At 42.5% G+C, this 23,435-nt stretch overlaps 1 protein-coding gene across 6 annotated transcripts; it reads right to left on the bottom strand.

Moving 5' to 3' along the window:
- Positions 1-63: 63 nt before the first annotated feature.
- On the bottom strand, positions 64-21,254 carry UGDH (UDP-glucose 6-dehydrogenase). Of its 6 annotated transcripts, none has more exons than NM_001397008.1 (13): positions 21,221-21,254; positions 20,654-20,778; positions 17,128-17,296; positions 15,135-15,236; positions 13,614-13,814; positions 13,314-13,511; positions 12,664-12,811; positions 11,744-11,838; positions 8,780-8,910; positions 7,932-8,065; positions 6,693-6,784; positions 6,485-6,595; positions 64-4,654 (listed from the first exon to the last, which is right to left on the bottom strand). In NM_001397008.1, the coding sequence occupies exons 2-13, from the start codon at positions 20,659-20,661 to the stop codon at positions 4,544-4,546; spliced, it is 1,500 nt and encodes a 499-aa protein (NP_001383937.1). In that variant the 5' UTR covers positions 20,662-20,778; positions 21,221-21,254; the 3' UTR covers positions 64-4,543. The 6 variants fall into 6 exon arrangements, with proteins under 6 accessions (NP_001383937.1, NP_001012599.1, NP_001383938.1 ...); XM_025149693.3 differs by having other exon boundaries at positions 3,399-4,654; positions 21,031-21,254; XM_046940187.1 differs by having other exon boundaries at positions 3,399-4,654; positions 21,073-21,254.
- Between the last annotated feature and the right edge of the window lie 2,181 nt (positions 21,255-23,435).

The raw sequence follows: 23,435 nt of genomic DNA, 5'->3' as shown, positions 1-23,435 counted from the left end.
CATGGTAGCCTCTCCCTAATCATCCTCAGCTGTGTGTTCTGAACACTGAACAATAGATAAGAGTTTTAATTTAAAAGTGGCTGAAGCTTTTATTTTTATGAGATTGTTGGGAAGTATTCCAGGAATTTGTTATCTTAATTCTATACTCTCCTCATTCCAGTAATCATGGAGCTGTCTGTAGTACTTACATATACTTTTGTAGTCTATAGAAAGGAGAGTGGACCCTCCCACCACTCCATGCTCTGCAAGATGTTAGAAGGACAGCTAATTGCAAGCTGAATCTTGCTCTTGCCCTTTGCTGTCTGTGACAAACTCTGCCACTGTCTCAGTGCTGCATAATCGATACTTCACAAAATAGATCACTAAGTATAGCAATACTAAGGCATTATGAAGACAAAACCAGTAGGAATATATTTAATTAAATAGTATAATGGTAGTGTAAATTAGGGAGAGATTGTATGTTCTTTATGCTTCAGGTTTAATGCCTACACCTTGTAAAGGTGAAAATTTTACAAGTCATAAGTCTGCAGAGTAGTCTTGAAAAAGAACAGCATGCTGTGGGCTACAGCCACCTCCCTTCACTTGAAATGCCCCACATACCAGAGCAGCAGAAGGTTGGCACTACAGCAAGGAGTCTGAATACTGCCCATGCTACAGCAGGCCAGGAGGGGCGCAGCACTAACCTGACGATACCCAGACACGTAACGAGTGCCAGCTTTTATTAGAGGCCCTCCTGTAAATAATGGGATTTGATAGAGCAGATTTAGGAGGCAATTATTGTAGCTTTTGCCAAGTTACTGTTTTCAGCATAATTGACACCAGAAAAACAATGAAAAGTTCTGAGCCATACGGCAGTTTTAAAACTGCTAAGAAGACACTGCACAATCATCATTTATGACTTTTTTTCCTATTGAGAGAAATAATGCTCCTATAAAACAAAGTCTAACATTATTTCATATGGGGAGTATTTTACAGACTGCTGCTGGGTGGAGCAGAAGATGATCTCAGGCTTTGCACAACTGTCTGACAGCAGGCCCCAAGTTACACAAGCTCTATAAACCTTTTTCTAATCACATGCTTTGCTATGGCTTCTAGGGAAAACAGTCATATTTTGGCTTCATAGATGTATTTTTGCTTCATATCTGAGAGTCTTTGAGGACCTCTGACAATTTGTACAACAAAGATCACAGGTTTTTAAATTCTTTTCCTAGTTGAAAAAACTGCTTTTCCAACCAGCTTTCATCCCTATTCCCATTTTTTCCCCTACAACTTTATGTTAAAGGCATGAAACACTCTGAGGTTATGGCTATAAATTCAGCACTGATTTCATGACTTCTCTTCAGAAACAAGGTTAGAGATTTCACATTTAGTATCTGTGAAGCACTTAATTCTGTCTGCACTTCTTATGGTATTGTATGCCTGCTTTGTCAGTTTCCCCTTGCACTCAAGAAAACAGTCTGGGAACATGATCTCAAGTCAACGTGTTCTTTAAGAGTGACCTTTTTTAAAGCATCATTATACCAGCCAACAACATACAAAGCACAATTAAACATTACACAGCCAACTGGAAATTTGCTGCACCATCCAATGACTTATAGAGGAGTTAAGTCAAAAAACAAAAGCATTCATTTAAGAATAGATTTGTTTTCCATTTGATCAGTGAATAATAGGAGAACGGGGTGTCCCCTTTTTTCACTACATGGGACCTTATTAAAGATGACATTCAACTTGCACTAGCAATTCTCAACTTGAATTGAGGGGAAAAAAAGAAAGCAGGCAATGAAGACCTATGCCAGTATCACTAAAGCAGCCATAGATAACACATTATTATTTCCCATACTGTCTAACACTTCATTTTGACTTTCAGATATTGAGCATTATAGCATACTATAAATTCTATGTCACTCCCAACAAGGCTTCAAGGGATGAAGAGAGGTATAAACATCCTAGCCATCATGAGATCTAACTGCTCTTACACTGCTCTTTGTCAAAAATGTGTGCGCTCTATTCAGTTGCAGCGCTCTTGGCCATCCTCATTCCAGGAACCAGCATAGTTTTGTCTGAACTGAGAGTTTCACATGCATACAAAGAAGTAAAAAGAGTACATCATGTCTGGCACTAGGACTGTACTTCGTGAGTGAGACAATTTATGCAGCCCATATGCTACTTGTAGGCTTGTATTAAGCTGTACTGCTTCAGCTGCTATATTCACACTTTTGCAATGAAAAATGGTATTACAGTGGGATTGCATTTTATTAAGAAACATTAAAAAATAGAGCACAGGAATCTATTGCTCATATTACACAATTCTCATCAAGAATCACGTTCTGTAATATCCCATAGACACAAACCCAATAGCACTAAACCCCATCTCTTTCATGCTTTTTTATGAGCACAGACCTTCAAGAAACAGGAACACAAGTCATCTCCAACACTATTTCCCTAGCAACTGTACTCTGAAGAGGATGAGTGGTGATTGACAGTGCTGCAAAAGCTTCTGCAGGTCTCTTTTGGCCTGTGCTAAGGTTCTCCTGCATATATGCAAGAGGAGCCCTGAAACAGTGCTTTTGTACCCTAACTATAGTTCAGGGCAAGAGTACTACTTGTTAGTACCCTCTTAATCCCAAAGGAGACATTACCAGCTTGCTCTCTCCGATTCTGCTGGGGTAGTCCAGAAGGGTGTCTGCTTGCATACACCAGATGATCCAGCATTCTGGAGTTTGAGTACTCACATTTGCCACACCTGTATCACAGGGCAGTCTTTGCTCTAGGTGTTGTATGAAAGCAGCCCTAATGACTTGGGAAGAGGAGACACCACTACAGAAGATGATAATTTGAGTTTAAGCCTCTGCAATTCCCATTCATTTTGATAAGCTTCCAATACATATTCATATTCCAATATATATTCTTCTTCCTCCTCACAGAAGAATCCTGTGTGTGACACAGCAAAAAAACCCAAAAAACCTCAGGCATACTTGCCTAAAGTGATGCAGAAGCCACTGAGGTGGAGCATCTGAAAGCATCCAGCTCAAAAGTACATGTTGTACAGCCAAACAGTTAACAGTGCCTTGTATTGCCTCCACAAATTGTTACACATGTCCCTCAAATCTTCAAAGATCTGTCTTCAAGCTTACATGGTACCTGCATTTCCATGGTAAATAGTTACAGTAACAGTCCTCATTACCAAGACATTGATCTTGTGCTCTCAGTACAACTATTGACATAGCATACTTGAAGGCACAGCTGTTGTACACATTCAGAGAGTATTCTGTGATTGCTTACAGGATTCTATTATTGAACCAAGACTTCCATACCTTCTAGTCCAAATTCTCTCTGTGGTCATCTTTTTCTAACACTCTCCATTTCACAACCCCATGCAACAAGCCAAACACAAAGTCTATAGTCAAGGACTTTAATAGCACTGGCCAATTGAGAATAATAAAAACAAGTAGAAAGAAAGTAATAATAAAGGCAAAAGTATCATGATAATAGAGGAACTATTAATTCCTGCTAATGAAATGAGGTAGCAAGCTGACTATGTATGGGTTTGAATTTTTTTTCTTTTAGTTTTCTGAACAGCAGGGAATAATTCTTGCAGATTCATCAAGATACTGCTTTTATTCCTAAGATATAAGCAGAAAGGACAGTAGAAAAAAAACATCAGCTTTGAAGCTAACGTTTGCTTTCTACTTGGACTGACACTGAATTAAGGTGTCTGCTCAAATTCAGTGTTTGAACAAGCAGCAGGCAGAATGCTCTTCTGCTGAAGGAAAGTCATATTGTGGTAACTTACGAAAACCATGCCCCAGGAATCTGATCAAGTCAGTAATTTATGTGCTGCATATGGAATGTAGGCAAGAACCAAGAATAAGAAACAAGATCAGCCAGTGGATTGGTTTATAGCAACTACTCCACTGCCAGCAAGTATGTGATAGACATCTGCAGAAGCCACCTGGCACCCAACAGATGCAGTTCAGACTGCATCAGTGCCCACTGATCCCAGTCAGGTCAGGGCAATGTAGCTGCAGTCAGCTCTGTTTTAGGTCTCAACCCAGAACTACCAAAATTCACATAGAACTCATCTTTTGACTCCACCACCAGTTAAAGCAGACATGTAAGGGGAAAGGATTACCCCCAATGACAATATAAAAAAAGTGAGACCAACTGAGTTCCTGATCACTGTTTATAGCTGGACTAAATAAAACAGATGTTCCATTTCTTTTGTGCTCATATCACTTGAGCGTTTACACTTAGAGTGCAGTGTAGGAACACTTCTGGAAGCAGAAGTTTGTAGCTTGAGAGTAACTTCTCCACTTAAAGGTTGCTTCATTATTAAAAACAGGTTTGTACCATCCTCAGTAACCAAAATTGCTAGAAAAATAGAGCTTTGAAAATACACTGAGTTCATGTGTACCAGGTACTGTTTTCTAGTGTAAAATTGGTTTGTAGTTTATGAAAAATATCTTTCCTTAAAAAAAAAAGCATAGCGTTACAGTTATTATCACTAAGAAGGTGACAGAATTCCTTCAGTACCTATTAAACATTATACTCTGGGCTTTTTGACAGGTGGGTCCTGCAGGCTGAACTTCGGAATTTCACAGGAAGAAGCAAAAGGGATTCTTTTGGCTGACACCTTCTTCCCAATTGTTTCAATCTGGAGGGGGAAAAAAAAGAAAAGAAAAAAGAAAAAAAGCACATTCAGCAAGTGAGCATGGCAAACTAACAGTCACGTAGGCAGAGTGACAGTGAGTTTCCTAATTAAATCCAGGTCAACTGCACAACTACTTTTGAGGAACACTGGAAGCTGTGAAGCATGGCATGTCCACGGACAGTTTGAAAGTACAAGTGCAAAGAATAGTTTACAAAATAAGCCTTTCAGTTGTTCCCATTTAGCAATTTAAAGAGTTGCATCCTGGAAATTTAAGTATTCATGTGCCTCAGCTTCCATACAGCTATCAGTATAAATAATGCCATCATATTACTGGGTATTCAGAAATAGTGTTCAAGCCTCCTTTGTTTAGAGATCTCTATCCAGTAAGAAGAATAAAGAAAAGCTTCCACCCTCTTTCACGGAGTGGGTTGTTTCTGAAATAATTCAGCTCTGCAATGCTAAAGGCAGCTAACTGTTTAAGAGGAAGTTAAGACGTACAAAGAAACCAGGACCCTGCAAGATTCATAAAGGGAGATTCCTGATGCATTCTACATTATATTACTGTAAATTGGTAGGATGAATGAGTAAGATTGGGGCTTACAGAAGACAAGATATCAACTAGCAAAAGAAATAAATAGTTCAGATGCCCAGTAAGAATAGCAAGTATCACAGGAAAGCTAAGTACCACTGTAAGGAACCTTGAAGCCCATCCAGACCCTACTCCTTGCCATGGGCTGGATCAGGCTGCCCAGGGCTCCATTGAATCTGGCCTAGAATGCCTCCAGGGATGGGGCAGCCACAACTTCTACAGGCAGCCCATTCTAGTGCTCCACCACCTTGAGAGTAAAAAATTTCTTCCTAATATCCAATCTAAGTCCCTTCTTTTAGTTTAAAACCATTCCCCTTGTCCTGTTGTTAAAGCCATTCCCACACCCTGTAAGAAGATAGTCTCCCTCCTGTTTATAAGCTCCCTTCAAGTTCTGGAAGGCCGCAGTGAGGTGCTCTCAGAACTTTCTCCTCACCAGGAGGAAGCAGCTCAGCTCCCTCAGCCTTTCTGCAGAGGAGAGGTGACCCTCCTCTGGGCCTGCTTCAACAGCTCTGTCATTCCTATGCCAAGAAAGTACTGCAGGTCAGACACAAAGCACCAAAACATAAACGGTTTAACTTAGGAATATTCCTAACTATTTGAATAGTTGAATAAGTTCAGCAAAAACCTAATGAATATTTTCAAGATGGACATGCAAGTTACCCCAGCATACTCTGAAAAAGAATTGTTTAAGCAAGCATGTCATGTTTGCCTGTAACAACTTCACTGTTATCACCACAGCAGTTGACTGATTACAGCCATTTTTAATTAGATTACTTGTAAACAAGCTTATGTTGTTCAAGCAGGTGTAAAAAGAAGAAAGATAAAGAGGAAAATCTGTGGCCATTATGCAAGTAAACAGTATACTTGGGAATACATTATATGAAACAACTAAAACATACATCCAATCCGTCTTGCTGACTTACTTGTAGTCTTGTTCAAGGATTTGGTAATGGTAGTTTTAGTCAAGTTCTTTGTCTGCTAGAAGTGGTTCAAGACTTGCTTATATTACTGAGTATTGATGGTGTAGTCTAACATAGGTTGTTTCTTTTAAAAGAACACGAGATTTCAAAACAGCAGGTACAGAAAGGCACTGAATGTGCTAGTGGAGACTTAGTGGAGAAATTGATTTAGATTTAAAGCCTCACATGAAGGTAAGTTTCCCCCTCCTTGCTATTCAATCACTGCAGTGAGCAAAAGCAGAAGGATTAAATAAACTCCAGAAGCAGCAGCATTAAATTGGTTACCTGAAAGCCAATGACTTGTAGCTCATTATGAAGATCATCAAGAACTCTCCTACCATCAAATATAAATGCAGGCTTCAACATCTTCTTGTGAATACGCTCGTAATCCAACTCCTGTGAAAGGCAATTAAAGCAGACAGAGTAAATAAGAAGCCTAACACTATGTTTTCTCCCTCAGTTAAAAGAAGATGGATGAAGGTGACGTTTTTACCTTAAACATGTCCCATTCAGTGCAAATTACAAGGGCATGAGCTCCATCACAGGCTTCATATGGATCTTGGCTTATAGTGACCAACCGAGACACTGTAATAGAAGGAAAATAAAGCTTTGTCCCGCAAGTATCATTGGCAACAATCTGGTGCACCCCAACAAGAGTTTCCTTTGTCACCCTACTCAAAGACTCTTGGGTTGCTCATCTAACCATGTCTTCTGTCAATACATTTGTCACTATGATTTTACTTGATGAAAGCAGCTTGTATCTGGCATATGAACAGATAGAATCTAGGCACTTGAGTGTTTGAAATTAAGCATTTAAATTTTAAAAACATAGTCAAATCAAAAGCATCTTTAGAATTGGGAGTTACTGTTAACTGATCAAATGCCAACTCTTATCAAGGTCATCGCTTGTACAATATCAGTACTCACTTATTTAACTCTCAGTTCACACCACTGTAAATAAGTCTGTACATTTGTTTGCCTCAGCAGCTGCCTAAAGGCAGCCCTCCCGTCACCCTTTAATTCAAGGACATGTGAAGCAACATACACCTTCCTCATCACAGGCCATTTTCCTCACTTTTGGAAACAGCCTGATCTAGGTCTTCTCCCCTAACCACACACCATCACTGGCCTCTCCCTCCCACATAATGGAAGTAAGGAAAGGGGTCCCAAAAACCCTTTGTATCTCCAAGAGACTTCAAGTCATAGATAACTACTTTAAAAACTTCCTATTTGAAGGAACAGATTAATTAGGAAGCAATGATAAATTAGAAAGTCATACAGGGCCGGATGCTCTACAGGGAATTCCAGAACTATTTCTTTACTTCTACTTTACACAGGCAGACAAGATAGGACTCAGGGCATAAAGGAGCTCACAGAACAACACTAGTTTCTTTTACAATGGAATGTTCTTGCTTGTCTTTCCTTAATTTACACAGACAGAAAAATTCTTTTCTGGGTATTCAAGTAAGCATTTGTCAAAAGAAAAAACATACAATAGTAAAGAATTAGCATTAGCCCATAAGAGCAAAGGGGAAAGAGGGAAGAATTACAGCAATCTTCTGAGCTCAGTCAATCTTCTACTTCAGTAAGTGTAACTAACAGCACATCATTGCCATGGTGAAAATGAATACTTAATATTTAAGTAGACCTTGTGTATTTTGAGAAAAGAGTTTCTTCTGGCTATGGTGGGGGGAGGATAGTGAGCACAGAGATTTAATGTAAGCATCCTTACCTTGGTTATCTTCTGAGACACCTGGATGTGACAGATCCAAGATGATTTGTTCCTTCGGTACTTTAGGGTCATAGATATGGAGCTTTGCTCCTTCATCCATTAAATACTTGCTAATGTAGATGCTGGATGACTCTCTACAGAAGAGAGTTAAACAGTTAAAGAACCAGCTGATACGCTTTAATAATACAAATCTTCAATTGTCATGATACTCAGTGCCAGAGCTTTGTACTGGTTTTATATTAAATGTCTTAGCAATTATCTATGCCAGCAGCAAAATAAAAGTCTTGAGGGAGGCCAAGGAGAGTAATTTTAAACAGTTTGTATCTCTTATGCTGAATCATGTAAGAGATAAATACCACTTCCCAGTACTCCTACTGACCATAGGTAACAAAACATCACTCCTAAGCATGCCATGCAAACTGTAGTTGGGGAGAATTGTATCAAGACTGCCTCTTACAAGAAAAGAGAATTAGCCATCTTTGGGGAAAACAAAGATGGAACCTTGGCTTCTAATAGCAATTTGAGTCAGCTGCAAAAGTCTTAGCATTACTGGAAGGACTCAAGAAACAGCTGTTACTTTTGCAAGTTAGGGACTAAATAGAACAAGTTATCTGTTTAATTTCTGAACGATTCATGTATGTTGTAGAGCTCAAAAATCAACTGTCTCACCCATCTAAGAAGCACTATAATATGAATCATTGATTCAAAAGAGGTAAAGGATCCCATGTCTGACCTGTTTTTGTTAACAGAACTGAACTGGTGGGTTTAGCTGCACAGCTGTAGCAAATGTAGCTGTAGCAAGCTGTAGCAAGGGAATCCATATTAATTAATTGAATTCACTTTCTTACCTTGTGTCCCCAGTATCTTTTTTGAATGCAAATCCTAAGATAGCAATCTTCTTATCAGTGACAGTATTGAACAGGCTGTCAATAATACGGGAAGCAAATCTGCGCCTCTGATAATCATTCATGTCTATTACCTGAAGGTATATAAAACATTATGACTTATAAGGGTGCTATTAACTATAAACCAATTGTATTAATGACCAAGCCAAACTAGCCACTAAAGTTTAATAGATGCTTGAGAAATTTAGTATTTTTATTTAGTGCCAAATAGTCCAAAGGTAAGTTTAGTTAGCTTAAAACTTGAGACAGATACAATTTTAATCCATGACTGCAGATGCATTTACAGACTCACACCCCATCTAGTCGAAGGGCTAGATTTTTATTTTATATTTAATTGAAAAGAAAAGAAAAAAAAAATCAGTTGTCCTATTCTAGGCAGAACTGTGGAAAGCAGCTGCAGTGTTAGAGTGACTGATGTTACATGGACATCCCTTTGCTAGACATACACTTCCATACATGCCTCTGGCTACTGTAAGAACTCCAGATCTTATAATCCACTTTATGAGATTTCAGTTCACGAAACTCACATTGCTAAAGCAGACTTTGAAGTGCCTTGCTTTTGATGTCATATGGAAATGTGTTCACTCAGCCTGATTGCTCTAGTGCTTTCCTCCCAGCCTGCTTCATACTTTGACCCCTTGTGTGCCTTTAACACACATGGCACCAGATCGCTAGTAGAACAGTGGAAAGACAGCTCCTCACCCAGTCAATATTTACCACAAACTGAAAAGAACTATTTTTCCCCTATTGATTTTGAGGTTTTCAACCCAAAGCAGGAATCAACAGCAACCTGTGAAACATACAGTGTAAACAATGCAGTTGAAGGATGGTGGTAAACTAGGTTTCTTCAAGCAAAAGAAGTGAAAGCAATGAGATTTTGTAATTCAGCAAAGTGTTGTAAAGGGACGGACATGACAGGCAGTGATGGGCAACATAGGGATAGCAGGCAACAGGGTAAGAGAGACATTTCTTTCTGTATGTTCAAGTGCTGAAGACTTCAGTATTAGAGAACTTTGTCCAGCCTAGAGGCCAGCAGAAGAAAGTTAGGCTTCTGGGACTGCTCTGATCAGCATATCCTTCAGAATTTGCCCAAGGTCTTGCATGTATGTGTACAGGGCTGAACTACTGACACCACAATACTCATATCATCAAGGAAGGGACTCAGAGTTGCTTATTTGGGTGCTTATGTGCATTATAGGATGACCCAAGCAGCATGGGCTGAGGTAGATAGATCTCAGCAAGTTGACATTGCTCTGAGAAAGCGAGAGGTGCAGGTAAGAGGTCATATTACAGGAACACAGCACTCTCTACATTATTCTAGCTGTGCAGCAGCCATTCTTACTATCTGATTTGACCACAGCTTAAATGACTTAGAAACACTGTAAAGAAGTGCTCTTCGGAGAGCATGAAAGCATTATAAACAAAGTAATTTAAAGTGATTTAAGAATACAACCCCTTCGACTCGTGCTAAATAAAATCCAAAGAAGGGCAACAAATCCAGTGAAGGGTCTGGAGCACAAGTCTTATGAGGAATGGCTGAGGGAACTAGGGATTGTTTAGTTTGGAGAAAAGGAGGTGTGAAGGAGACATTATTTTCTAGTGATCTGAAAGGAGGTTGTAGAGAGGTGGGGGTTGGCCTCTTCTCCCTGGTAAGAGTGATAGAAGAAGAGGTAACAGCCTTAAGTTGCACCAGAGGAGGTTCAGGTTGGATATTAGGAAAATTTCTTCAAGAAAGTGGTGAGGCACTGGAACAAGCTGCCCAGGGAAGTGGTGCAGTCACTGTCCATGGAGATGTTCAAGAACCAAGCAGATGTGGCACTGAGGGACACAGTGGGGATGATGTGACAGTTAGACTGGATGATTTTGAGGTCTTTTCCAGCCTTAATGATTCCATGAAAACACCCACAGAAAATTGTGTTTCTATACACTTGAGCTGCTAAGATATCAAGTATGTTGCCTTCTCAGAAGTAGACCTAGAACCAAGAAGTCTAAACTGAAGTTGTCTCTTGTCTCTTTCAAGACAGTATTTTTTTCCTCCATTGTTCACCAGCTTATTAAGATAACATGGTTAATTCCTACAGCTCCTACTGCTTCAAGGATTGTGTCCTCTTCACACCTTATACAGATTAAAAGCAACACAAACAAATCTCAGGGTCTAGACTCCTCTGCTATATTAAAGCACCCAAGTCCCACATTAAATCAGACCCCTCCTGGGCACTTGCACAAAATTCATGTGGTATGTTAGTCTCAGCTCCAATGACAGTACTGCAATCCTCTCTACCACGGTCTAGACTATGCTAATGAAAGCATTTATGGAACATACCAAACTGAACTTCTTCAGAGGCAGACTGCATAAAACCCAAGTCTTGTCTCAAGCAGACGACTAAGAGTTGCAAGAAAGTAGCTGGGATGATAACTAGCCCCTTGCTGGAGGTTAAACCATACAAATGTGATGTACAAAGCTACAGGACAGAACTGATAATATAAGAAGCTGACAAAAGTTTATATATAAACAAGGTTTTCTGAGACTGTTTTTAAGTAGAAAGTTGAGTGACATCCAACCAGGCGTCAGGTTGAAACTAGAAAGCAGTATGGGGGACTTGTTAGTGAATGGACTCCTGCAAAGCCAGAGCCAGGTTATGCTTATGCTTCACATTTTCTATTACTGCTTCTAGAGAGCTTCACAATTAATTTGGTTCAAACAAGTTAATTAACTCCAAACAAAGGCTAAGATCCCATGAGTATCAAGTTACTCAGGTTCTCAGCCCAACCCCCAACATGAGTATTTTTAAAAGTATCCCTGCCTGAACACCAAGGCAGGGAAGAAGCATGTGGACAATGCTCTAAGGCTGAGTACTGAAGAAATATCACTCTGTCAAAAAAAATACAGAAGTTTTAAACTCGTACCTGTTGCCAGTAGCGGGCTACTTCAGGTAAGTTCAGTGCCTCACAAAGGTACACTAAATTCAAGACATCTTTCTGAAAACAGCTGCCTCCAAACCCTGAAAAAAAAAGGATTGTTATTTCAGAAGTGGCCTGTAATAGCAAGGTATTACTCCAGACTTCGTAATCAAGTAGCTTTTGGAAACCATTGACAGCATTATAGTTTTTCCTCCATCATATCACTGCTAGTAAGTGAAAAAACCTTACAAATCTTTGACTCAAACTCCTCAACCTGCTTTTTGTCAGTTACAAAATCCTACAGTTTGCTTCAGATCCCATTTAAGTCAAAATGGGATTTAAGCCAGGCTCAGAGAAACTGAAGAGCCTCTAGACAGCAGATGTACTTTCCAGTAGTACCACCTACAGAGGTATGAATATTTCTCAGAATAAGCACGTAAAGGGGAGGTTATCTCCTCCCCTTCCTCTGAATGGCTATCTAATCACAGGCAAGAACCAAAGATCACAAGTAACTAAAGGAGGTTTGAAACAATTAATAGAAGGATCCTTGACCCCTACAACTCAGTCCCAGCCACATAGGCTGAATAACCTAATAGGAATTTTGGTAATGCATTTACTATTTACTTTCACTCCTGTATGTACTTACTAAAAAAAAAAAGATGAAAATAATGCTACAAGTCACACTTTCTAGCATGAAGGCTGAATGATTTAATCTCATTCCATAAATCTTTAAGTTGCACCAGTACCACATCTTATTACAGAAGTTAGAAGTGGCTGTTATGTGTTCTAGAGACATCTGCTTTCCTCAGGCCACCAACAGCTATTTCCAAGCAAAACTGGGAAGACATTTTTTGCAGAGTGCCTGTCATCTGTGACACTTGGGGTTGGGGGAGGGGGGGGGGGGGGGAAGATATTTTTCCACTCACCAACACTGGCTTTCAGAAACTTATTTCCAATCCTTTGGTCAGTTCCAATAGCTCTCGCTACTTCTTCAACATCTGCTCCTGTAGCTTCACATAGAGCACTGATTGAGTTAATGCTGCTGATTCTTTGGGCAAGGAAAGCATTAGCTGCCTGAGAATTAAAAAAAAAAAAACAAAATAAAACCAAAACATAGTACAGAGTAGAGAGAGCTTAGTTGTTCTGGAAACCAGGATGCCCACAGATCAACAAGGAGCTAGATACTAGAGTAACTCCTCCTTCAATACTATGTAGCCCTATTGAGACACTAAGTAGTAGTAAGGAGCGTAGTAGTTCTCATTACCTGGCATTTACGTAAGCATAACAACATAGTACTGAAGTTGCAGAGTTGGAAACATTTTATGAAGGCAGCTGCTCTACTGGCAGTTAACTCCTATTAATTAATTACAGGAATAAAAGTAAGGCAAGGAGCTGATATCATCTATTAGCTCAACTGGATCACTGGAAAAGATGAATATCCTTTGACATAAACTGGGTCCTCCAAATTCCAGATGTCTTTCCCGTCTGCACCACCCACTCTCCCTAAGAGTCTGCCTAAGAGCTTCTTCTCTTGTATCCTTCACTGACTGCAGTAACAGGAATGAGTAACACTAACCAGTTTAGAGAGTTCTGACGACCAGGTATTGGTTGTGAGGATTTTTTCTTTAGGCACCCAGTGCTCATAAACAGCACAAAGAGCACGGACAGCTTTCTGTCCCTCTGGAGAATCATCACCACCAATGAGCACCCTGTCTGGGTTTTTCAAGTCCTTGATTGCTGTTCCTTCTGCAAGGAACTCTGGGTTAGACAGCACCTGTAGGCACAGAGATAAAGTGTGAAATAACAAACAACAGGCAAAAAAAAATAAAATCTGAAAACAACCTGCTCAGAAATCCACATCTGATATCACACTTACCTGCAAATCCAAGTTGGGCTTAGTATTAGCATCAAATATCCGACGAATGCTCTCTGCAGCACGTACTGGAACTGTGCTTTTCTCAGTGACAATTTTATAGCCATTTGAGTTTTGTACAATTCGTCTAGCACAAGCTTCAATGTATTTCAGATCAGCTGCTCTCCCTTTTCCCATCCCATAGGTCTTTGTGGGAGTGTTAACCTAGTTACAGAGACATGGCCAGGGAAGAAACATTTTAGGTCTGTTATCGATTTCACCTATTCAGTAGGTCTTACGTTATGACAGATGCTTTGCTTCCCTGAGCCCAGTTTGGTCCTACCTCACAATTACTGTAGTTGCCATATCAGATGAACAGCTATTAGCTTTCTCAGTTACCCATTTTGTTCTCAGTGGCCTCTATTCAAACAGAATTCAAACAAGAGCAATTCATAGCAGCTCTGCAGGCTTCTGTGAGACTTGGGCCTTATATTCTAGACAAAGCAATAATTTCTTTATGCTTACAGACAGTCATCTTTTGTTTCCTGTCCCATGTTGTAAGTATAAAGATTATATGTAGAATCCTGCAGCTAGCGAGGCAGTTACACTTTCAACATAAGTGTAAAGCTGCTGGAAATCATTACAGTGAAGTACACAGAAAACATGCAGGAAAGCACACTTAGATCAAGACAGAGGATCCTTTTCATTACAAACTCAAAGAAATAGAAACGATGTGTAAAACACAACAGCATTTCTTCAGTCAATGACAGGAAGCCAGGGGGCAATACATGGGTTGCATCAGTGGCAGTCATCCAACTAAGCAACATTCACTCTACCCCTCAATGGAGAAAAATAGTGTCAGAAAGAGAGCTCTGTAGTGAGGTGCCCTAACAAAGAGGGAACCTAAAAAAAGGAGGACTTCAGTAACAAAACCCAACTGTGGCCTACCAAAATGAACAGAAATCAGTCCTTTTAGGCTCCACATTATAAGCAGTATGACCTTTCTTGATAAGGTTGTTTATGTTTGACTGAACCTGCTTCCAAATGGTGTCAGTAACTTAGAAACAGTGATAAACTTCATGGATGATATTAGGGGAAAAACCTGCCAGCTCCTATTTCATTAATTCACAGAATTTTCAAATCTTCTAGAAATAAGCCACCTTTGTAACTGATGATCAGACTGGGATCTTACATCCCCATCTAGGAACCATATAAATATTGAAATCCCACAGACCTCAGCACACTACAATGACAGAACTGCACTATGTTCTGCTCTAAGGCCCCCTGCACCTCACCAAGATAAATATTGGCATTATCATTTTGACTTAGGGCCTGTTGGTCTGCCAAGTACTCTCCTGGCTAGAGAAAACAAATTGCAAGATAACACTAATATAAAAAGCTTGCTTACTACTTTTCCCACAGATAAAAACAAAACCAAGAAGTCTGTGGCATGGTGACACAGCATGGCTAAATGAATCTTTATGAGAGAACAGAGGACTCTTCCTAACAGAAAGGCAACACAGCAAAAAGAATAAACAAACTCACAGAGATGAATACAAGATCAGCTTCTCTGATGGCATCATCAATACTGGTGGAAAAGAAGAGATTTCTTCCTCGACAGGACTCCACCACTTCTTTTAACCCTGGCTGGAAAAAAAAAAAAAAGAAAAAAGAAAAAGCACATTAAAAAAAAGCAGTTAAGGTGAATGCCACACATTAGTCACTCAGGGCACACAGGACAGTAAAACTGCTATGCCCAAACAGATGAAATCTTTTCAGACAGAGATGCTTTTACTTCATGCTGTGTGTTTTCAGTCTGTCAAACCTGAAGTAGTGCCTCTGCAGCTTTATATAGCAGAGAACTAAAAAATAAATAAATACCCGTTTCTTACTCAAAACACTCAAACCATAGTCTGAAAGATTTCATCCACACTGAGCTGCTATTCACATAACAGATTCTAGGCATCAGTTATTTACACGCTTAATGCTACTACCATGAGCAACAAATAGCATCACTCTACAAGTGGTTCTTTAAGTACATTCAAGAATGAATCTTACAGTATTTCCAAGGCTGCAGGCAAAAAGAGGTGTTCATAGCTCTCCTTGTCCCTCAGCTACACAATCCATGATCTCCTAAACTAATGAGTTCAAATTTAATGAACTGACTCAGCATTAGAAATAAATATTCTCCCATCAAATTATCAAGCCCAAACCCTGTGGAAGAAAGGTAGGGAGACAGGAGATAAAGACAACTCCTTTTGTCAACTGCTCATGTTTGTACAAGATTAAGTTTATATGAGAACCACACCTGCAGAGTGAAAGCAGCGCAGGCATGACTTGACGAGATTCTTTCCAGGGCTTACAGCACTGGGATACTTCCCCTTCTCTTAACACATCCATTCATAGGTGCATGAACAACCCTCTGTATTAGAATGGACTATGGAATGCTTTAATTGATCTGTGACAAATGTATCCAAATGAAGCCTTTATGTTTTGTTTGAAAAAAATCAAGTCACATACTGTAAACTGGTAATCAGCCTCCAGCTTGCAAGATACCCATCATGACAGGGCTGAGTAATGGCCAGGAAGGCAAAAGTTCAGCATAAAGTGAGAGGAAAAAAAAATGGAGTAGAAGCTTTCTTGTGCAAGACATTTTTGCTGTCTCACTTTATACCAAATATTTAACTGAAGAGAAAAACAAAGGTCAACATCAGCAGACCAACCCATCAGACAATCCCAACTGTAACCCTTCTGGGATGTAAGTAAAAAGGTAACTCACTAGAAGGAGTTTCCTTGTACCTTCCAACACTGCAAAGAAAAAGTTGAAACAAGAACAAATTGAGAAACAAACAGAAACTCCTCTGTGTGTAATGACTCAAGTGTACAACAGCCTGAGCTAGTTCTTGGCAGTTTTTGTTCATTCCTTGTAAGTAACAGACACCATTCCAGGAAACAGATGTGTTGGGGTTTTTTTGTGCATGTGCTTTAAAAAAAAAAAAAAGAGTTAGGTTTAGTTAAACTCACTCAGTCTAGTTGTTAATACAAAACAAAGTACCTACTTTCATGATCTTCATTCAAATCCTGCTTGCTAATCTAAGCATTACATATTTTCCTTTGAATATATATGACAAAGGAAATCTACTTATCTCTGTTCAGAGCCATGCTATAGGCTTGCAGCTTTTCCCTCTTGTAAGCCAAGTCTTAGAGCACAGGCAGGAATCAGAAGACTCCATTATGATTAAACAAGGTCCCAGGAGAAAGTCAGCATCATTTAGCACAACTAGAAAAACAGTTTCTTTTCCCATTACTAGGCTCTTGGTATATAGCCTAGATACTTTCCCGCACCAGACATCTTCAATTATTGCTTCAAGAAACTGGTTTAATGAGTGGCAGTGACACATGGCTGTTCCAGAATGCTGTCTCTGAAGGGCATTGCTGTGCCACACTTCCCAAGCTTGGGAAGTGGACCACGTGAAAGTGCTGTGTGGTGGGAGGGAAGCAGAAGTAGCACAAGTGAGACAATAGAGGACAAGTTTACCTCGTAGATGGGGAGCGTGTCTGAATTCCAGGCATTGATTCTAGCCTCATTGACATCTACAACAGTGACTTGGATTTTAGGACACATCTGTGCAATAACACTGCAGGTGGGCCCGCCGACATAGCCAGCACCGATACAGCAGATCTTCTTAATCTCAAACATGATTGCTCTAAAAAGAGGGGGGAGGAGAGAGGAAAAGAATCAGCAGTTACAAATGAAAGTCACCGGCCAGCCATCCGAGTTAAAGGATCTCAGATCGTCAGCGCTCTCTCTATCGGGCTGCCACAAAGAAACGTTTTCAGGAGACCAGCTGTAAGAGGCTGCAATTTATGAGGACGGCTTTCAGACCTAACTGCGCCAGCCTCGCGCCACGGGATCCAGCGCACCTCGACCACTGAGGAAGCGTTTCTGCGGTCGCTTTGAAACCCGGCAGCTTAAGCAGCGCATGCCAGCCGAGGAGCCGCCCGGGCCGCGGGGCGCTGAGGAGCGGCGGGCAGCCCCGCGCCAGGCCTCGCCCGGAGGGGTGGGCGGGAGGCCGGGCCCGGCTCCGCAGCCCCTCGGCCAGGAACGAAGCCTCCACTCCCGCAGCCGCACCGCCCGAAGCAAAGAGGCCCTGGCGGACCGCCGGGACCGCCAACCGCACCGCACCGCAGACCCCGAGGACTCACCGCCTACGGCCGCGGGTCCAACCGGAGCGCCGAGGCGAAGATGCTCCAGGAACTCAGGACGACGCTCCGCTAGGCGCAGGGCGGCTATTTAAAGGGCCGCCGCGGGGCTGAGGCGGCCACTTCATCGCGGTGAAGCCGAGCGAGGCCCAGCCCTGCCCCGGCTCCTCCCCGCGCAGCCGCCCCGCCCCTCCCCGCCGCCGGCGAATGGGCGCCGGACACCTCAGGCGGCGCTGCGCAGAGCCCGCCGCCGCCTTCAGGGCCGTAAGGGGCCGCAGGGCCCCCGGGCGCGCCTGGGGTCTTAGGGCCCAGGCTTGGCCGTGGCGCAGCGGCTTCGTTCGGCCATGGCCCCGGGAAGGAAGCGAGCGGTTGCGCTGCCCCCAGCAGCCCAGCGGGCTCTGGCGGGCTGAGCTGCAGCGCCGGGGTTTGCGCCGTGCCGGCCGGGGCGGCTCAGGCGATCACCTTTCCCGCCTCAGGCGGCTCTGACGAGAGCTGCGTTCGGTGGCAAAAGATGTGCATGAATCACTTTTGGTCTTCCAGCTGTGTTTGCCGGAAAAGTCATCCTTCCTTTTCTCACGCATAGTACAGAGCACTCTCAGCAAGGATGGGTGGTTAGAAAGTGGATAGGTCGTAACAGAAATACAATGTGTAAAGTCCACATTGTAAACAGAGCCGTAATACGGCAGTGCAGTGAACTCTGCTTACCTGCCCTCACGCTGGGGGCACTGCCCAGCAATCCGATGGCCCTCTGTGTTGAAGTCCTTAGGTATTGCTCTCGCCTTTTGTGTAAATGTGCTTTTATTATCCATCACCTGTCTTTGGGACCAGAAGCACTGAGGAATCTTCCACCTTTTTGCCCATCCGCGTAAATTATTATTATTGATGTCAAATGTTGCCTCAACCAGATGGGTAAACACAAATAAGGCCGAGCTAACAGTGCTCATAAAGCACTGCCTTGTTCTCGTGTGGCATTTTCACCCTTAGCTATTAAAGTGTGTTAAGAAGAGGTCGGAATTGTTGCTTCTCTTTTGTACCTTCCTTTGGTATTATTTCTCTCCAACAGATCTCCTCTTTCCCCAGAAGGCCCTGTACCCGTGTTAGCTGGGACGTATCACAGCTCACCGTCCCTTAGTGGTGCCATGGAACAGGCACATTTCAGCTGAAAGAACCAACTCAGGTGTCAGCCCCAGCACAGCACACTGCTGAGTCAGTGCGGTTAGCCAGGGCTCCCTGCAAAGGTGTCAGGTTCACAGCATTTATCCTGAAGTGGGAACAAGTCATGCCTTGTCTCACTGCTGATTTGCACAGGTGTCTCAATTTTGATCACATCCTTCTTCTTCTTCTTCTTCTTCTTTTTTTTTTTTTCCCCAGGAAACACAGAGCCTAGGCAAAGCATGGTGAGTTCCCATTACTGAGTCAGTCTTGCAGCCTTATGTATTCCATTGTCTTCAAAAACTCAGTCTGTCTCCTTAGGTCTCAAAATAGCCACAGATGCATGAATTTGTACCAGACCAGGCTTCATCTGGTCTGCACATTCAGTACGTTGTCCCTGGAGCAGGCAACAGAGCAAAGGGCCTTCTTGATAGCCCACACTGCCATGCTCCCTGCCTGGGACTTTGATCTTGAATTCCCTTTGCCAGAACAGTTCTAGATCATCCCCAGAAAGGTGCTGCTTTCGGTGTTTCCCCACAACATCAACTCTGGTTGTTGTTAGGGTACTGCTGCTGGGAGGGAAAAAATACGGGGCTTGAAGTCACTGGGATGAGAAGGGCACAGATCTTGTCTCGTTACTGAATAATCTAACTTCTAAATGACTCTCTGTGTTTAATTTTTTGTTTACAAGAACATAGTGTGTTTTACAATGCAGTACAGAGGCAATAAGGCTTCTGTAAGGCTTCGGGGTGCACCTTTGAACTTTCTGCCAGAGCTCACTGCTAGGCAAGCACAGCTCCAGGCAACAGAAGAACAGATGAGGCTTCTGCTGGACGCATTTTAAATTATGTGTGAGTTCTGCTCCATTTTTTGCAGGCCTGGTGTGAGTTTTGAGTTCTTTTGCATCACAGGAGTGGTAATTGAACATGAGGAACGAGGTTTTGGGTGTGTTTTAATTTAGCATTGCCTGATGACCAGATCCCATGGCTCTCTCCTCCAGTATACTGGCCAGCCCAGACCACAGACAGCCTTTCCTTCCTCCCATGTGGGGAGTGCTGCACCCAGCTCATGGCTGTATTCCCTTCTGGGACACAATGCTTAGAAGTCAGCTGAGAGAAAATAAGGTCTGCAATGGCCTCTTCTTGTGGGGAAATTCAATAATCATTCCTTTCAATTAGCAAAATATAATGTATAAAACTTGAAGCTTGACAAATTCCAGTTCAGGGCAGAAGTTCTCTAATTGCAAAGATAAACAAGCATTGAAAAAGTTCAGGGATTGTCCACCTCTGGAAAGTTTTTCTAAAAGGTATTTTCTAGTGCAAAAAAGAAATAAGAAATGTAAATCCTGTGCCATACAGGGTGTCAAAATGGACATTCACAGTACCCCCATTTGGCTTTCTAATTTATGAGTTCAATATGTATATGATGCAAGATTTAAGCTAAAATGTTCCCTTAGCTGGTGCTGAAAGGTATTTTGGCAGGGCTTCCATTCAGCTAAACAACAGTGTCAGTGAAGGACTGCCACCATCCTAAGTAAGTAAGCCTCCTGCAAGCTGAGTCACAAGTCTGCCCATAAGATTCTCCTCTTTTTTTTTAATTTGAATCAAAACTGAGAAAGCTCCTGATAGGACTAATGAATCACTCTTCCTTCATACATTTTAAAGATCATTGTTTGCATAATAATAATAATTTAACTAATCTATACTTACAAGAGCATTGCTCACACGTCCATGGTGCCAGGAGATCCCCTGTTCAGATCCCGGTGCTGCCAAGCCTGTGCTGTACTTCACAGAGGCACCAGGATAGTGAGGTGACTACCATGATTCATACACACCTGCTTGAGGAGAAGAGGTATTTTTACAGGTAGTTGTGAGTTGTAGGATACAGCTACATATTAGACAGTGTTAATAACCCAGTCAGTAACCCAGTGTTGGCAGGTGAACCCCGAAAGGTAGATAAAATGGAAAGGTACTTGAGTTTTAACAGTGCGTCTTTCTAGGTCCGTAGAGGTACATCTTTTGTATATGCTGAGATCTGCCTCAAGTCTCTCCAGGCCTAATTCCATGCCTGTCTCATACCCGCTCACCTCTGAAAACCAGCAGTCCCTGTGCTACATGCTCTCACAGACCTGATCTTCAACGGGCGCTTGAAATACAGCCCCAGCAGAACCGAGCTGGATGCGAGCCAAAGCTTTCAGAGTGCTTCATTCAGAAAACTTGGCCAATGCAAGTGTTGATGCTGTTTTAATGTAACAGCTCAGCGGCCAGAGCACGTACCAGTGTGAGCGCCGGCTGTGTGCTCCGTCTGTGTGAGGAACGGCAGAGCCGGCTGGAGCCCGCGTCCCCGCCTCCCTGGCAGCTGCGGACCTGAGGCGATCCGAATGCCAGCGCCGAGCGGTGGGACCACCCTTCACCTCTGTGTACAGAGTGTTACGTGACATCAGAGAGATCGCAATTTATGAAGAATCTGTGGGATGGGGGGAGGGAAGGGAGAGGTGCGGAGGGAAGAAAAGAGGAGAAAACGAGTGTGTGACGGTATAGCCTCCACCTTGGTGTCAGAGGTGAGACAAAGGGCAAGCGAAGAGCCCTGGGCATGAGGGAAGTTTTGTGTCAATCTAGTGAGTGTGTAAAGTCAGATTAAGATTTGAGCTGATCATTAACCAAAGGCAGCTGTGATTGTGCAAGCAGTTCGGTACACTGACATCTGACACAGGTTCAACAAACGCCATTGTCTGCCTGATCGTGTTGATCACAGCCCAGCCCGGGGGCTGCCCCATGTGGACAGTGTGGTCTGAGCCGCAGGCAGTGCTCCTGGAGCGAGGGGCAGGAGCACCCAGAGGACTTGTCCACAGACCTACTGGATCTGTGCCTGAATCCATGCTTTGTGTTGTGCAATTCTGAGAGGAAGGAAGGAGACGCAGCTGAACAGACTACACAGGGACATGTGGGATTGGGCCCGTGCGCTGCTCTGGAAAAGGCCCGTGCAGCTGTATCACAAAAACCGTATGGCAGCTTTGGACACTGTAAAGAGGACACATGGCTGAGTGCCTTTGCTCCCACGTGTATTCAGAGCCAGCTGCAACATGACCGGGCACGAGGCACAGCCTCGAGTCATTGTGAGGCAGAGGACCTGGTTCTGCTCAGCATGCTTGTACGCACGCACTCTCCCCGCCTCTACCTCTGCAGCTCACCAGAACCTTGACTTTGCTGTTGGGCCTGACCCCTTGCAAGCTTAAACAGTTTATGATTAATCTCATGCAATGCTTTTCTTAGTGACAACCAGCACCCTCAAACTGCAATTATTATTATGATTTGTTCTAAAACACAGCAAGTTTTTGGTCACGGTCCATGAACCTTTTCAATACATCTGGACAACAACTTCAGTTGGACTCAAAGACAATACGGCAATACAAATAAATCCCCAAAGTCACGCAGGCTTAAAATAACCTTTAAAAATCAAAGGAAGACCACTCTGAAAACTGAGAATGTCTTTTCAAACTCTATGCTTTCATTTCTTCGACAAAGCTTTGCTTTCCAGTGTATGACCTTCCTCTAATTAGATTCTTTAAATCTCTCCATGTACACAGAAATTGTTCATAATTCCCCCCAGGCACGATTATAGCTGAAGGCCTGATCCACTGTTTAGTAAATACTCTTTTTTGGTTTTTTTTTTTCCTTTTTCTCGTTTCCCCTCTACTCTGCACTGGTGAGGCCTCACCTGGAGTACTGTGTCCAGATGTGGAATCCTCAGAACAGGAGAGATGTGGACCTATTAGAGCACATCCAGAGGAGGGCCACAAAAATGATCCAAGGGATGGAACAGCTCTCCTCCGAGGCTGAAAGAACTGGGGCTGTTCAACCTGGAGAAGAGAAGGCTCAGGGGAGACCCGAGAGCGGCCTTTCAGTATCTAAAGGGGGGCCTATAAGGAAGAAGGGGACAGATCCTTTATCACGGTCTGTTGTGATAGGAAAAGAGGAAATGGTTTCAGACTGAAAGAAGGGAGATTTTGATTGAATTTAAGATATAAGTTCTTCACAACAAGGGTGCTGAGGTACCGGAAGAACGTGCCCAGAGAGGCGGTGGGTGCCCCATCCCTGGAGACATCCAAGGCCAGGCTGGACGGAGCACTGAGCACCCTGATGGAGCTGTAGGTGCCCGTGTTCATTGCAGAACTAGATGACCTGTAAGGGTCCCTTCCAGTTCAAAAGATTCTGTGATGTTCTTCTGAAAACAACACACATACCAGACATCAAAGCTCTTCCTGCAGAAGCAGGGCTGTCTAAAATCGCCTTCATTCTTCATTCTGACTTGCTTGGGATACATACAGAAGGCACGGGTCTGTTTGAAACGTTACAGCTTACATTTTTAAAGTTATACACATGCCACTCAATGTTTACTAGATATTTATTTTTAGATCATTTCAAATATAGAAATTAATAGGTTGGTGTAGTCCTACATCTTAAACAAAGTCTAACAGACCAAGACAAAAGG

Source organism: Gallus gallus, chromosome 4, assembly GCF_016699485.2.
Source record: "Gallus gallus isolate bGalGal1 chromosome 4, bGalGal1.mat.broiler.GRCg7b, whole genome shotgun sequence".
Taxonomy (NCBI): domain Eukaryota; kingdom Metazoa; phylum Chordata; class Aves; order Galliformes; family Phasianidae; genus Gallus; species Gallus gallus.
Note: the sequence above shows the minus strand (reverse complement) of the source record. Positions and strands in the feature narration are given on the sequence as shown.

What these genes read in the sequence shown, in the direction of transcription:
- UGDH (NM_001397008.1), bottom strand. An exon ending in AGCCCAACTTGGATTTGCAG is followed by an intron (nt 13,512 to 13,613) that starts GTAAGTGTGATA and finishes CTGTGCCTACAG; the next exon opens with GTGCTGTCTAACCCAGAGTT. An exon ending in TAGCCCGCTACTGGCAACAG is followed by an intron (nt 8,911 to 11,743) that starts GTACGAGTTTAA and finishes ATATACCTTCAG; the next exon opens with GTAATAGACATGAATGATTA.